This window comes from Catharus ustulatus, chromosome 1, assembly GCF_009819885.2.
Source record: "Catharus ustulatus isolate bCatUst1 chromosome 1, bCatUst1.pri.v2, whole genome shotgun sequence".
Taxonomy (NCBI): Eukaryota; Metazoa; Chordata; class Aves; order Passeriformes; family Turdidae; genus Catharus; species Catharus ustulatus.
The window spans coordinates 155,261,142-155,277,687 of record NC_046221.1 but is presented as its reverse complement, the minus strand read 5'-3'; the positions used below and the strand labels follow the sequence as shown (position 1 = coordinate 155,277,687).

The 16,546-nt window shown below is 36.8% G+C and overlaps 1 protein-coding gene across 2 annotated transcripts in view; it reads left to right on the top strand.

Moving 5' to 3' along the window:
* Window positions 1–2,804: 2,804 nt before the first annotated feature.
* The window catches only part of DNAAF11 (dynein axonemal assembly factor 11), a 34,581-nt gene continuing 20,839 nt past the window's right edge, over window positions 2,805–16,546 (top strand). The window contains exons 1-7 of one of the 2 annotated variants that reach the window (XM_033081071.1): window positions 2,805–2,865; window positions 6,241–6,408; window positions 8,167–8,244; window positions 10,019–10,191; window positions 11,169–11,368; window positions 12,463–12,648; window positions 15,288–15,365. In XM_033081071.1, the coding sequence (XP_032936962.1) occupies window positions 2,856–2,865; window positions 6,241–6,408; window positions 8,167–8,244; window positions 10,019–10,191; window positions 11,169–11,368; window positions 12,463–12,648; window positions 15,288–15,365 (893 nt within the window). In that variant the 5' untranslated portion in view covers window positions 2,805–2,855. The remainder of the gene's footprint in view (window positions 2,866–6,240; window positions 6,409–8,166; window positions 8,245–10,018; window positions 10,192–11,168; window positions 11,369–12,462; window positions 12,649–15,287; window positions 15,366–16,546) is intronic. The other variant, XM_033081080.1, reaches the window with a different exon arrangement.

The window sequence follows — 16,546 nt, the reverse complement described above, 5'->3', positions numbered from 1 at the left end:
TTTGAGAGTGTTTTTCAGTAATTAAGATTATTATTATTATAAATTGCACATATTTCAATGAATTTGTTATTTGTGAGTTCATGTCCTGCCCTGCAGATTGTGTGCTCTTTGGGGGAGGGATTTTTGGTACTTTAGCGCAAACATAAAGCCTTATTTTGCACTGGTGACTGCATTACCTAGCACAATAGAAAAAGAAAATAAAATAAAAAAATAGTATTTGAAAAATACTATTCAGTAGGAAATAAATAAAAATACATAGGTTTAAATTCTGAACAGTATCAATCAGCTGATTTACACCAGCTGAGACTCTAAGCTGCAGCATTTCCACAGCTTTGTCCATGGATATCAATTTTCTGGGGTTGGAGCACCTTACATGAGTGTATATGTGGACAAAGTCAATACTTTGTATTGTCAAAATACTTCTGTATTATTAATGCTATAAATGCTAGAACTGTAATAATAATGTTATCAAGCTTGTTTTTATCATAGAAATGCATATTGTTTTGTTTTACACGTGTAACAAATAAAGTTACAATGTACTGAAGCAGTAAACTGAATTTCTTCAGGAAAGGCATGCCAGAGGTGACTTTTTCCTCCTTCTCATCTCCACTGTCCTGTTTGTAATGTGGTTCTTTACATTATCTCTGGCATGGACATTTCTTCATGCTAGGATTTCAGGTTTGTGCTGCTGAAAGCTCTTGCTACATAATTTGAGAAAAAAACCCAACCAAACAAAAAACTGTGTGAAAATAAAGAACACCTCAAATAACATACCTCAGCAGCTTTGCCCTGCATGTGCCAGACAACCAGGTGAGGACCAGTGATTTGCAAACATATGCTCCAAAGTGCTGCTTACTATCTTCCTGAATAATTTAGGCCTGAGTAATAAACAAAACTGTTCTTCACAAGAGAAAAACAAACACACTGTGAGAGCTTTCAGTCACTGGTGTGTAGAGAATTCTACTTTTGTGCCCATCACAGGTGTGAAGTTACCTGCTTGAAGAAGTGGTCCTGCAGCTTAACTAGGTTTGTCAAACAGGACCTATATACACACTGATGGAAACAAACTGCCTTAATTCAGGACATAGGGATACAGGGGTTTGGAGTGAGGTTGAACAGGGGAAAAGGGAGAAATACAAGGAAGGTGGATTTAGATTTGTCATTATGTCCCTCTATCCAACTCTGTTTAATTGGTAAAAAGTTAATTTCCCCAAATTGAATTAGTTTTGCCCATTCTGGCAATTGTTGTTTGATTACCTTGCTCTTATCTCAATACATGAGTTTCTTATCATATTTTTTCCCCATCTTCTGTTGAGGCTGGGAAGTGAGGAAAAAAAAAAAGCTGGTGTGCACCTGGCATCCTTCCAAGTCAACCCACTCACCTTAGTATTTGGGAATTTAATTAATTGCATATATTATAATCCTTTCTTCAGAACTCTCATCTAGGATATCTGAAAAGGGGATAAAGGGATGAACACTCTCCCCCTTTGCTTTTAGCTTAACTAAATAACAGGCACTCCATGTACTACAATGTAAACACAGGGTTGAAAATACTGTAGGCAGCGAAAACAAGGTTTTTTACTTGCTTGAAATTAATACTTTGATTGTGAATTCTGCTCCTAAGTAAAAAATTAATGTTATTAGCAAAAAAGTTATTATTTGAAGAGGCCTGCAATTTGATATAAATGTGTAGGTATAAGGATTAGTGGACCTTCTTTATTGTCTGTGATTCTTTGCAGGGACCTTGGGCCACATCCAACCAGCTGTGTAAACCTCTGAGTGGAGCTGTTACTAATCCAGTCAGATAGGCCAGCACAAATATTGTGGAGTTAAAGTGCATAAACTACTTCTGCTCCTTTGTGTTTCATCATCTCCACAAATCCCAGGAGTCTTAACTCAATGACACCTTCACACTCCTCTAATCAGCAGTACAGACAGAAAGGTGCAGAGTGGCTTTGGGGAGTTGCATTTACATCGGAGGTAAATGGCTAAATAAATTAATTTGATCATTGGAAAAATTCCGGCTCCCTTATTTAAATTTAGAGGTGAGTTTCCTGTTAGTTGAAAATGACCTTTAGGTTTGATTAGATCTCTAGATTAATGAAGACAGGTAGGAAATACAGACTGATTTTCCTGATGTTACCACTTCGATTTTATGCCAGTTGTGATCCCGAATTGGACCAGGCTGCTCAGGGAAGAGGTGGAGTCACCATCCCTAGAAAAAAACCGAAAAGTGTAGACCTGACACTGGAGGACATGGTTCAGTGGTGACTTGGTAATGTTGGATTAACGGGGGGACTTAATGATCTTAAGGTCTTTTCCAACCTAAACTGTTCTATGATTCTAAAATTTTACAAGACTGAATCACTGGAACAGGCTGCCTTCACAAACAACGGAAAACAAGCTTTCAGCTCAAAATACATGAGGCAAACTAGCTGATGGAGATGCAGGAGGAGGACAGACGTGTCATACAAAGGAGGGGGACGACAGAAGCGTCAGGCAAAGGACGAAGTGTGAGATTGATGCCTGAGGAAAAGACATTTCATCTCTGCACGGCGGGCCCGGGAGCCGCCGGGGTGGTGCAGAGACCGTCGGGTTAAAGCCAGGCCGGCAGAGACCGTCGGGTTAAAGCCGGGCCAGGAGCCTCCGGGGCGGTGCACACACCGTGGGGTGCAGCCGGGGCGGTGCACACACCGTGAGGTTACAGCCACGGCGGTGCACACACCGTGGGGTTGCGGCCGGGGCGGTGCACACACCGTGGGTCGCAGCCGGGCCGCAGCGCCGCCCTGAGCGCCGCCCGCCGGGGCCGTTGCTGTGGCAGCGCGGCCGGGAATGGCGGCGGCGCCTGAGGGGCCATGGTGCACAGTGAGTGTCGGACAGCGCCGCTTCCCTCCCCTGCCCGGCCCTGCCCTGCTCTCCAGCGCGCCCTGCACGCTTCCTTTGTGTCCGCAGAAGGGCAACAAAGCTGGGGAAGGAGCTGCGGGTGTTGAGGGAGGTGTTCTGGAGGCTCAGGCAGACCTCACCGCTCTCTGCAGCCCCCTGAAAGGAGGCTCTCTGCTCCCTTCTAGGGACAGGACAAGAGGAGACGGCCTCAAGTTGTGCGGGAGGTTTAGTTTAGATGTTGGGAAACATTTGTTCATGGAAGGGGTTGTCCAGCACTGGACAGGCTGAGCAGGGAACTGGTGGGGTCAATACACCTGGAGTTATTTAAAACTCCTGTAGATGTGACATTTAGGGACATGGTTTCGTGGTGGATTTAGCAGTGCTGGGTTGTGCTAGATGATCTTAAAGGTGTTTTCCATTGTAAACAATTGTCTGAGTCACATTCCCTCTCGCCACAGTCGTGTTGCTTCCACACTCCCCTGGCAGCCCCCTGCACTCCTGCCTCCCTTGGATGATTGTCGGATTTTCCTCTTCCCTGGCAATAACCCCCCCTGTTATCTCCCCACACAGAGCAGGAGGGTTCCTTGCCTCTCCAAACAGCAGCTGTGGGGACTGGGGTGGCCCAGGTGGGGACCCCTCCTGTGTGGGGCAGCCCCTGTGAGAGGGGATGATGGATAGGATGGTTTGTGCCTGAGCCCAGGTCTGTCACATGTGGAAAAATCCCAAATGAGGTAAAACACTCCATAATGTTACTTATGAAGTGATCATCTTTTACAGGGACAGCAGTATGACCCAAAAGACTGAGTGCTCACACCTTTTACTCCTGAAAAAGGAGTTCCCTTCCTCTGTGATTTTTCTTGTCATCTGTTTTGGTTGTATATTATCACTGACTGCCAGTCTCGTGCTGGGCTCAAGCAGTGTTTTGGACAGGAGCTCCCTGTCCCTGCAGGAAGCTGGCACATGCCCTCTTTGAGCAGGCACTGCCTGAAGGAGAATGACTTTATTTCCTGAACAGAGCAGCATGAATTTGAGTCTTACTTGCATACTTCACTTTTCTGAAATGCAGCTTCCCCCACTGATGCACCTGCAGCTGTCCATCTGCTTATTCTTTCAATTTCTTTGTTATCCTTCACTTCTGCTTCCTTTTTTGAGTCAAATGTGTACTTTTTGGAAGCCCAGGCATTAGAACTTCAAGATCTGTTCTCTCCACTTGATTGATGCCATCCCTCATTTCCTCCTGTGTTCATGGGAACCTGGGAGTAGCTGTGGTCACTGTTCCTTACTGCACACAACACCAGAAAATCTGATTAATGAACATTTTAGTGAGTTCAGTGTGTTTGTCAATGTCCTGGAGATGCTGTTATTTACAGTTTTATTTAATATTTGTTTTCTCTTGCAAGCTTTTTTCCCTCATTCCACTTAAATGAACTAGATCTTACACAAAATGTCAAGTGTTCAGGCAGTTTTCTACAACAGGATATCAAATTAGGTTTATAAACTTCACTTTAGCTTCTATTGTGAATGATTGTCTCTGCTTTTCAAATCATCTGTTAATGAAAGTGAACATTTTTGCAGAATTGCTGCAAAAATAATTTTGATTTTCATCAGCAAATGGAAATTAGTCTGTAATTAAGCTGTCAGGAATAGTTTATATGACTCCTTTTTTATGAAGCATATAGAGCATAATATTGCCACCAGTGTGTACGTATGCAGATTGGGGAGTATTGTTTTCCTACTCAAAATTACCTGGTAATAGTGGCACTGAAAAATCTGCTACACAGAAGTAAGCAGGCTTTTTTTTTCCTTTGAATTTCTAGCAGATTTCCCAAGTAACTTATTAGAAATACCAATTTTTTTAAATATACATTTAGTGTGAAGACTGAAGTATTTAGTCATGGTTATTGACTTATTTTTTCTCTTTTCTCTGTTACTTTTATCAAGTTCAAGTGGAAGATGCAATAAACCTGCTCAAAGTGGTTAAAAGAGACATTGACACCTTTCCCAATATGATTTATGTGCAGACAGGTTCAATCAATATCTGTATTTCCACATTTAATTCTGTAAATTAATTCTGTCACGTGAAACTCTGTTGAGCAGAAGGGAGATTTAAGCCTGGACATCTATAAATAATATAATATAAACACAACCAGTTTCACCCCTTCCCAAAGACTGCAGATAGAGGAGCTGTACAGACACATGTGAGTTTGGGCTGTATTGGTACACAGTTTGCTGATCCGTGTGAATGTGTGCAGCCATTCCAGGATCACTAATAAAAAAATTGGATGATTTCACAAAACCTCTCTTAGACAAAGAAGTGAAAGAGTGCTTTTAATTAATGCATGGTAGGAACAGTATGTTTTCACAAATCTTTATATATATTTTTTTTCTTTATGCTTATTTTTCTTCAGATCCTTTTTGAAAGGCTTTTTTCTCTATTTTTTTTCCCAGCATTAAAAATCATGAAAATACCTGTGCTGGCTTGATAAACCCCTGTGTTTTTCATCAGTACTTCACTGTAGTCCAGTGCTTGTCAAGGAGAGGAAAATGCTGGCACTTTTTGGTGCAGTGTACTAGAAACAAAGTTCTAGCATCTAGCTCAGGAATGAGCACTGGTTCTTACAGAATTTCTTTACCTTCATTATACAGAGCCTTTTCACTGTTTGAAAGACTGCCTGGCATTAAATATTACAACATGGTAACTAAACCCAGGTCTGTGACGTTTTTCAGCCTCTGAAACTCCTTTGCTGGCTCTGATGAGCTGGTAGTGCCTAAGAAATACCAGGTGTACATTTCATTATAACATAGACATTTATAAGCATGACTTAGCGATGGCATAAAAAATATCTGCCCACTTTCAGCATTTATCCTGTTTATTTCTGTGCACACTGTGCTGGTGGCAGAATATGATGACACACTGCAGTTTGCTTCCTCCCCACCCCCCACTGTTCTCTGTGATGTGAACATCTGGCATCTGGAAATAAAACAGCATAAAACACTCCACTACTTGTCTACATGAATCAATCTGCAACCCAAGCTATGCTGAAAATAGTGGCTGCTGGATTAATTTCTGCAAGGGTTGTATCACATTCTTATGGAAGACTCAGCAGTTTTCATATGGATCTTTCCAAATGTTACAGGTGATGTGATTGTGTTTCACAAAAGATCTTTACTGTGGCAGAGTGGGTTGAAGCTACTTGATATCTTGATAACTTTTCTGGCAGATTTTATTTTTGTTGTCATTCCTCCCGGGCTATTTGGTATGGTGGAACAAAATATTTTAATGATTTTATAATTTGGTTATAAGTCAGATGGCAGAAAATGATTACAGGGAAATATGACAGCTAATGTTTCTTTCAGTCACTGAAGATCTTGTTAGAAGACGTGCAGAACACAACAACTGTGAAATTTTTTCACTTGAAGAAATTTCTTTACATCAGCAGGAAATAGAAAAGCTAGAGCATCTTGACAAATGGTGTCGAGATTTAAAAATTCTCTATCTTCAGAATAACCTAATTCCAAAAATTGGTAAGTATTTTCTCGATATTTCTTTTAAAATGTATTCACATGCATCATTTCAAAATCAGAAAAAAAAAATTCTGTTATACTTAAGGGAATGTACTCCTAACAACAGTTCCTTTCCTGTTTTTTTGATTAAATCTCTAAAAAGCTCAGAAATTTGGGAGATTTTTAAATTAAAAAGATACTACTGAGATACAAGTCACAAGAATATGAGTGTGGAAAACCTTTTATGGATTAAAATTTCAAAAATCAGGATATAGTTTAAATATCCCATCTTGTGGCAAACAGAGACAGAGTTTACCATATACCATAGAATGATATAATGGGATTAGCTCTTTCAGGCTCTTTTAAAAATTTCATTTTCATGCAAATTAAATTTTTTTGTTAACATTGAAATAATTTTTATTCAGGTAAAATACTTGCTTGTGTGCATGAGCCAAACTTTCTGCAACAAAACCTTAATGGTCTTCCTAGACCACAGGAGATATCATTTCATATGGTTTTGTTCCATTCTGGAAGATGTGACATCAAGCCTTGGGCTTGTACTGTCTGGATGAACAACAAAAATTTGGAAATGTTCAGAAATTATAAATTATATTTATATTAGAAATTATATTATGTATTTTTTTCTAAGTTCCTTAAGAGGAAGAAAAAAGTACTAAGGTGCTAGGAGGAAATTCTGTGCTCAAGAGCTTGGAGGCAAATCCATTAAGTTTCTCGAGGGACTCATAAGGAAACTCTGATAACTGATAACATAAACATTTCCTAAAGTGGAGTAATCTCCCAAAGATGACAAGTTTTTTTTTAAACTGCTTTGTGCTTCTTTGCCCCATCAAAAGAGGGACTAAAATAAGTGGGTTTTCTCTCTGTTAATGTGTCCTTAATAAGGCACAAGATTTCATCTTGTGATTTTTCTGTCAGCTCTCAGGCTTCCTTCAGGTTAGCACAGGATACCATTTTCAGCAATTTCATTTTTGAGACGAGCAATTTTTATGTTACCATAATTTAACTGCAGGAATTGAAAAGTATGCAACTTGGTGATTCATATATTCTTGTATAATGTGGCAGCTTTCCAAGGTAATACCTTAAATGAAAACAAAAAAAAAACCAACCCCAAAACAAAAAACAACCAAAACAAACACCACCAACCCCCCCCATGCTATAGTAATGACCAAAAACCTTGTCATAGGGGTTGTATTGCAGAGTACTGAAGTTGAGAAGTTATTCTTCCCAGTGGATACCAACATGTCCTTGCAGAGGACACAGCAGTTCCAAACAAGCTTCTGAATATGATAGAGAAATGCAACAAAAACAAACATCCAAACTAAGCTGCACAAGTTCTTGCTGAGATATTGATGCCGTCATTTGTTTGTGAATTACATAGAAAGTACTTCTCCAAGTTCTTAGTAAAGTGTGCTGGGATTCGTGTCACAGAATTTGTCAAGATCTCACATTTCCCAAGATGGAATGTCTCACTGTGCTTTTTCAGCCATTCCTCTTGAATGAGATATGTGTTTTATGAATTTGTGATTAAAATGTGTTTATAACTTCCCTTATTTCTTTTTTCTTTTATGTTTTCAGAAAAATTCTTTGTTTTATCTTTCTGTTAACATTAAAATATCGATGTCCAATAGTGGTACATATTCTGATTTCTTCTTATTATTTTTCTGCTTCATTATTGCTTTGAAGTAAAGTAAGCAACTGAAACCATAATGTCCTTTCCAGTGCTGAAAACTGAAATAATCCATCTATGTTTTGTTACAGAAAACGTGGGCAAACTAAAGAAGCTGGAATATTTAAATGTAGCTTTGAACAACATTGAAAGAATTGAAAATCTGGAAGGTCAGATTTTGAAAAAAGCCATTTTGTCTTTTCATATTAAAGCACTTAGGTTGTGATTTGGTGTAAAAGAGAGTGGAAACCACTAAGTGTGCCCACCTGTAGAGGTGTTTTGTGGATACATAGAGCATCCTTAGGTGCAGGATTTCAGTAACTGCTGCTTTGTAGCAAGTGCTTCCTACTTCTGATTTTTTCTCATTGAACTTTCCTGAATGTCTCCAGGCCACATTTCATCTTCAGAAATCAAATGTCACACACAAGAAGGTTCTGTGCTCAGCACAGTTTGCATTAAGAGTCTGGGTTTTATTAAACAAGGTTTTCAGAGGATTTTTTCTCTTTCATTGCTTGGAATCCTGTCTGTTTTATCTGTGTTTAATCCTTTATCCTGCCATTTCTGTATGTTTCATGTGCAAAATGTGGCATTTTCCAAGATTAAAATTTAAGACTTGGAGCAACCCATAAACACATTCCATATTACTTGAATAATTTATGACTTGATTGTTTTCTGTTTCTCAGTTCTGGTTAGGCCAGGTGCTGAATCTTAAACATATCCACCTTGACAAAGGAACAGTTAAAAAAAAAACCCAAACAAACTGGTTGATTGGTTGGTTGTTTATGTGTGCGTGTGTGTGTTTTGGTTTTGTTTTTCTTTTGTTTGTTTAGTTGAATGTTTGGTTGGTTTGTGTTTTTAAGTCTGAGCTGATTCAAGAGGATAGCTTAAATAAGAAAAAAGCAAACAGCCTGAACACAAATTTGAAAAAGTTGAAGAAGTAGGTAGTGTAGTATGTATTTAGGAATTTGCTGAGAAAGTTGCATTTGTTCTCATGCCACTAAATTTTAAATTCATCTATCAGGCTGCATTATTTATTACTGTGATTTGTTATTTACTTAGGAATTACAACCTTTGGAATTGGCCCTTGCATAAATTTGGGTTATTTAAATCCCCTAATAAATTGTTCTACGTTGTTTACTTCCTGACAGCTCAACTGTGCATCAAACTTAGCAAATAGGCCAGGACAGGAAAGTGATTACAGTGATGTGATTCAAAGTTGAGCTTGCTTACAGCTAAACTTTTTAATCTTAGAGTCAAGGTTATGATTCATGGACACATTATGATAAAAGGAGAGACTGATAAATTAAAAATCAGATTTTCCAGAGCATTTTGTTACCTAACTTGGAGTTTCTGTTTGTAATGACTTGTTTTAGTACTAACACTTTCTCACTGGTATTTGCAATTTGACCAGTGATAAAGTATTTACAATGACAGCTGAGTCCACAGAGTGGAAAGCCTAACTTGCACTGAGTTTTTATACTTGAATAATATTACCAGAGATTAACCATACTCAGAACTGAAACTCTTAATTGATCCTGCTGTCCTTAAGTAATTGGGTTGGATTTTAGCCATATGATTGAGACTTAGCTGAGAAAGGGGTATCAGGACAATCAGACTGTTAAAAATGAAATCCAGCTTGTCTGAAAACTAAATATTTAATAGTTCATCTATAAATGTCCAAAAAGTTTTCATACTGATAAAACGAGTAATTTTATGGTAGTTTGTATTTTATTGAGTTTGTTTTATTCCTGTAAATATTGTAAGCTCATAAACCTTGGCTGAGTCACTCTTTTGCTCAGAAAAAGTCTTGGAAAAGATGTGTTCTGATAGAATGGAACCAGTTCACAGAACACAAATGGAGAAAGTTTTATATCCAATTGTGTACAGGTTACCATGTGTACATTTATGTTACAGACAAATTGAATTAAGATTTCTTTCAAACAGGCTGTGAAGAATTGAAGAAACTTGACCTGACAGCAAATTTTATTGGTGAACTGTCCAGTATTGAATCCCTAAAATGTAATATTCATCTAAAGGAATTGTTTCTAGTGGGTAACCCATGTACTGAATTTGAAGGTTATAGACAATTTGTAGTGGCAACTCTTCATCAATTAAAAGTAAGATTTTTAAAACTTAAATTTAAATCCAAATAAAACATGAGTACTGTCGACTGAACATGCTTACCCTGTACTTGGAAAGCTAATAGACTTCTTCTTAATGTTCACAGGAAATTCTATTCCAAGGAATAAATGACTCCCATAAATAATATGATAGTAATTGGTTCTATTCTACTGGAACCGCAATTATTCATTAACTTTTCTGTCATCTTTATTGGAGATTCTTAAACAAAAGTTTTTAATTTGTTTTTTTCCTAAATAAATTTATTGTACAGTTCTGGTGCTTTTTTCCTCATAATTGTTATATACAAAGTATTTTTAAATTATTAGTACGATTGCAGAAAGTTAGTGGGTTGTTGGTACCATTCCAACAATATATGCTAAACCTGCAGAGTAAGACAGTAAAAATATACAAGTTGAGTAAAATTGCACTACATTGCACTGACTGTAAATAGATACTTTGAGTATCTATTGTGGTTTTGTGCTATGACCGAACTGATGTAACAATTTCCTGTCCATGAAACAGTCTCCAGCCTGAAATAGGTTCTCACTAATTTTCTCAGAGAAGCACAGGCACTGCTTAACTTATTAAGAGTAGATTCAAGTTACTCAGTTGGCAGTTAACTTACACATCAAAAGAAATAATTTTGGGCTGAATCAAAGTAAGACAAAGACCAGAAATGGCTGAAGGGACTCTCTCTACTGTATAGTCTAATAGGACTAATTAAAATTCCTGGAAAATGCTAAAAGCAGATCTCAGACACACAAAACCATTTTCAGATCTGAATAGCGAGTTATTGTTAATTCTTTGTAATAAAGTATAACTTACATAGTGCTAGTGATATGTGATAGATACATTTCTAATTATAGACAGGACTTAATTATCAAAATTAAACTACAATCTAATAGATGCGTCAATTTGAATATGTTTATAATTTCTCACATCTTTATATTGATTTTTGTCCCCCTTTGGGAAGTATTTGGATAGTAAAGAAATAGAACGTTCAGAGAGGATTAAAGCACTTCAAAACTATCCAGAAGTGAAATGGAAAATCAGAGAACAGGAACGAGCTTACCTTCTCAAAAGGGCCAGAGAAAAGGAAGAGGCTCAAAGAAGGATGCAAGAAAGAAAGGATGAGAAACAGAAACAGATGGACTCTAAGCTTGAATTTCACAGGTAACAGTAAACAACAACAGTTTGTGAGTAAATATTATTATTTTCTTTCTTTATTCACAAGTTTGGCTTTTTTCATTCAAGAGTTCATATAATTCCACTTAAATATTTTTTGTTCATCTTTGTTGTTGATTCAAGCAGAGTTATTTCTCCTCATGCATGTTATCTCTAATGAAAAATATCATCAGTTACAAACATAATTTATTATTGACCTGCAGACACAGTTCAATAGAATTTTTACTCCCAAAACCCCAAGCTGAGTTGTCTGGGTGCCAAAATAGTGTAATTAATATTTTCTTTTAGGAGAACAGCTGGAAATTGTTATTTAAGGTAAAGCAGGGCTTCCAGAGAAAGCAGCTGTTCACCTATGATTGCTTTTGCCTTAGCATTATAACAGCTGAAGACTGAAGTGGAATATTGTAGGCCTTTTGTGTTGATTTTCCTACTTCTTCCCCTTCATCTCACTGATATTACCTAGACAGCAGCAGGGTTTTTGTCTGGGGTCATCTTCTACTGCACTTGCCACCCATCTTATTTTGAATCCAATAGAAACTGTTTCATGAAGCTGTCTGCAGAATTTTGTTCTTATAGATCACACCTGTATCATAAATTTAGTTTTCTCTCTGTATTGGTAGAGATTTGCAGAAGCTTAGAGCTGGGGAGAAAAATTATTCAGGCATTAAGATTGCATTTGAGGAGATGCTCTTTGTTACCTTATAAATTTCTAATCTGTTGCTGCCTGATTTTGGGAATTCTTAAACAGCACATGGACTGAAGGTTTTCTCTCACCTGAAAGCTGTGAGGGTATCTGAAAATTCTTTTTATGAAATTAAATCTGTTGAACTACCTAGTAGGGTTTTCAGGGGCTTGGGTATAGCTATGCTATCACTTAATTGTCAGGTAAATGAAAAACACTATGTCAAAATATGCTTTGTTGATTGACAAAAGAAGCAGAGCAGAGAATGTTCTCCAAATATATAAGATACCATTCTTGGTAGGAATTGTACAGTTGTTACTGGGTTGAAAAAATATTGCAGTAATTTATTAGCAAGGTACTCTTAATTTAATTTGGATAATATTCTGGTGATCTTGTATAGCCCAGACTGCCCACAGGAAAAATCCAACCAGGCAGAAGATGATGGAGAGCAGGAAAGATACAGAACAGTTGAAAATGATGATGAAGACAGAAAATTTTGGGAGGAGCCTACACCATACACTCCAGAATCTAGATTAGAAACTCACAGATACATTGAAGAAAAACGGAAAGCTAAAGACAATGCAAGGTACTTTTCAGTTTTATTATCTTTGATGAATTGAAGGAGAAATTTTCAAAGGTACAGAGAAAAGGTGGGTGATTGCCTGACTTTAAATATTATTGAGAATTGACAGCTTAAATCCCTGTTGCTTGTTGAATAGGCTAATACAGTCTAAACTAGATATTCAGATTATTCATTTTGTTTTCTAAATTTCATTTAGGTAATCCTTATTTTATTTTTCCTCAGAGGTTTTAAATATAATGTTTTTTCAACTTCATTTTACGAAGTTTAGAAATTTCACTTTTCTGTCAGCTGTTTTGTGTAGTTCAACATTTAACATTCTCCTGAAAAAAATGTATCCATAGTGCAGATTGCATTATGTGAATTCCATACAGGCCATGCTATGAGTGCTTTGCACAAGTGGCATTTCAGACATTTTTTCCATGTAACTGAGAAATTTTTTTCTCATACTTTATCAAAGATATTTGTCACCAGTAATAAGATTCTTTGTGCTGTTTGGCATGGCGAATCTGAAGAAGTCTGGTCCCTGAAAAGCCTTTCAAACTTTATAGTTGTTACTGGTTTTGCTGAACATGCAAAATAGATGCAAAAAAACCCCAGTATTTTATTGCTGCTGGCTTATCAATTCCACAGACATTGTAAACAATGTATTTTTGTTTTTCTTTTTTCTTCTTTCTCTCTTTTACTTATATAACATAATTTGTGCCAGAGATTTTTTTTTTCCGCTCTTCTTTTTAAGGGCTTGGATTTTAAAACTTTTGTCAAGGCTAAGAATTGAAAAAGTCAGTCCTATGGAGCTCTCCAAGAAATCTGGAAATGTGCATAACTTGTTGCTGTTATTAATTCAAGTTCTAGCACTTTCCTGGAAGAACTACTGAGAAACTCAGATTCTAGCCAGTTTGAATTTTACTGTGTTTGGAAATGCCTTGCTCTAGTCAAAAGCAAATATGCTCCAAATGCTTCCCTTTAAAAATTCAAGGACAGTCCAAATACTGTTATAATAAAGATAGAATAATTTTTTTGTGGATTTTTCTAGATTCCCAAGGCATTTAAAAGGTTTAAAAATCCTTTCATGGCTCATTTTGATTTGGTGTTGAGAAAGTTTCATGGAATCCCCTTAAAATGGTTCACATGAATAAACAGTTTCATCTGGAAACAGATTATTAAAATCCAAGAGATGGTAGAATATAATTCGTGAGGTGTTTCTGAGAACATCTTTCGAGCAGAGTGGTGGTTCATTCACTTTGCATTTAAGTGTCAAGTGTAGGAATTCAGGTGTGGAGGGAGACTGGCAGCCCACAAATCCCACATGAAAGCTGATTTATATTGTAGAGTAGTGTTTAACACTTCGATAATTGTCTTTCTTTAACAGAATTCTTATAATGTAGTCATTCCAGTAGTCAACTTAAGTGTTTTTATTTCTTCTCGAAATCCATTGTATTTATAGAACAAATCTATTTTTATGGGGTTTTTTTCCCCCCAAGGTGTTCTAAATTGCCAATATTTTATATCTATCATTAGTGATTTACCTTTAACATTCTCTTAATCTTGAACTTACAATAAGAAATAAGTTCAGGAACAAAAAAGAAGCAGTGTATTTTTGTTGGGGTTTTTTTGAGAAATAAGCTGGCTGAAGTGGCCATACCCATTGTATTGATCAACTGAAGAGTGGATTAATGCAACATGACAATTACAATGCTGTGTTTTTAAAGAAATACCATATTTTTACTTAGGTGCAAGCAGACTTTTCTTTTTCATGTTGCTAAGATTCCTTGCTCTTCCTTTCCTTGCTCATAATCTAAACATTTACACAGGAAAATACCTGTATTACAAGTCTTACTGATCTTACTGTGATCTACTTTTATTGGGCAGATAAATTTATTGTAGCTGGTTTATTGTACTAAATGAAAGTCAGATAGAGTTTAATTGCTAATAGCTGGAAATGGATAGTGGATATTAAAGTAATATATCAGTACATCATCAATACATCAGGAATATGTATTGCATTTTTGAACAAAGAACACAACAAAAATGTCATATATGCATCAACAAATAATCTATATGTCTGCCCTTTGGTCCTACTGTATCCTATTTGATGCTGCCTGTAATCTTTTGACCATTAAAATTCTTTTTGCTAGAGCAAAATAGTGATTGAGAGACAGATGCTGTTTGGAGGTAAGCCAAGCACTTTTTCAGTGGGAGTAATCAAGTGAGCATGAATAAAAATTCTTTAGCATTGCTTGCTCATACATCAGTTATCAGGGGCAACACCTCATGATGAGTTTGACCATCTCTAACTGGAAAAATGTCCCATTTCATACATTTAAGCCACCCATGGTTTTCTTGTGGTGTACCAGATAATTTGGTATATTTCTGTTTGAGAATGGACATGGTGACATGCAGAAATTATTGTCCATGTAAGATGGGACATTATAAATTATTTGCTAATTTTTAGATTATGTTTTTAATGTGCAGCTGGACCTGTGATGCAATCTGCTTTGTTCCTGAGCTAAATTGTAGCCTTAACATCAAATACCAGAAAAGTCTTACCTCTTGCCATCCTCTTCTTTATTTTTGCTATTAAACATAATAATGCAACTTTTAAATTATTAACCATAAGCAATTTTTCTTTCTGTTTTGTTAAGGGAATCAAAAAAGAGAGAGAAGACTGCTTGGACATTGGTCACTGCAGAAGGAAGAGTTCTGAATGTGAATGTGCCTAAGTAAGTGAGGTTAAGAAGTTAAACAGTCAAATCTCTCTGTATTTGATTTGGGTAACTATTTCAATATATGTGACAAGCCAAAAATAGGAGGGCTGAGAAATTCTTGTTGCAGTATTATACTCCTTGTGGGAAAACCGTGTTCTAAATTAATATTCTGATGCTGGAAAAAGAATAATTTTTCATTAAGTGCTGAAGATTGTTTAATCTAACATCTTTGCCTTTCAAGATTGAAGAATTTGTTTTTCTGTAAAAGATGTAAGATATTTTAGTCTTTTCCCTTCTATAGAAAGGCTCTTTCTTGAAGCATCTTGCTAACAGTGTAAAAAGTTTAGGTGTTGAAGATAAAAGTGTATGAGAAGCCACTTTGAATGTGGAAAAATACATCCCAGTAATATTTCTGGACAAAATCATTCTGTCCTCTGATGGCAGGTGTAAAGCTGGCAGAATTGTGAAGGATAATCAGGTTCTGTGGCAAGGGGCTCTGTGACCCTGAGAGTCTCCAGCAACAGAGGATGGGGATCTGGGGAGGTGTCTTGTGTTTTACCATTGACAAAGGCACTTGGGTTTTGGAATGTGTTGGAATGACTTTCCAGGAATATCAGCCATTGATTTTACTTGAACCAAACCTTCATTTTCTAAGGGAAAGCAGGAGACTGAGTGCAAACATTATTTCCTTATAAACAGCCCCCATAGGGCCTCCTGCAGGAGACTGAGATGAGAAAGTGGCCACTTAGCTCTCTGCTGTTCTCTGAAGAAGTTTTCCATTTAAGACTGATTTAGCTGCAAAACCAAATATATGAATATGCTTATCATTAACATGAAGATTGCTTTCTAAATCTTGGAAATTTAGAAATCCTTGCAAATTCAAGGAATTACATGAAGTGCACAATTTTCAGTAGAACAGAGAGAATTAAACGTAGTGGAAGAGTTTAGTGTCATGTAGAGCCATGTTTAGTCTGTCTATCTCCTGTACCAGGAGATACTTTCCATTGTGTTGATGTACTTTTTTTAGTAAAAATGTGTTGACTGAAAAAAAAAAAAAAAGGTACCATTTTCTAATCCAAAAAAGACAAACCTAAAATAATTTAAATCTTGTGTTAATAGAAGTTGATTGTGCCTCCAAAAAGCAGAGACATTTAGACTAAATCTCTAGCTATCTTTTTTAGAAGAAACAGAGTTCA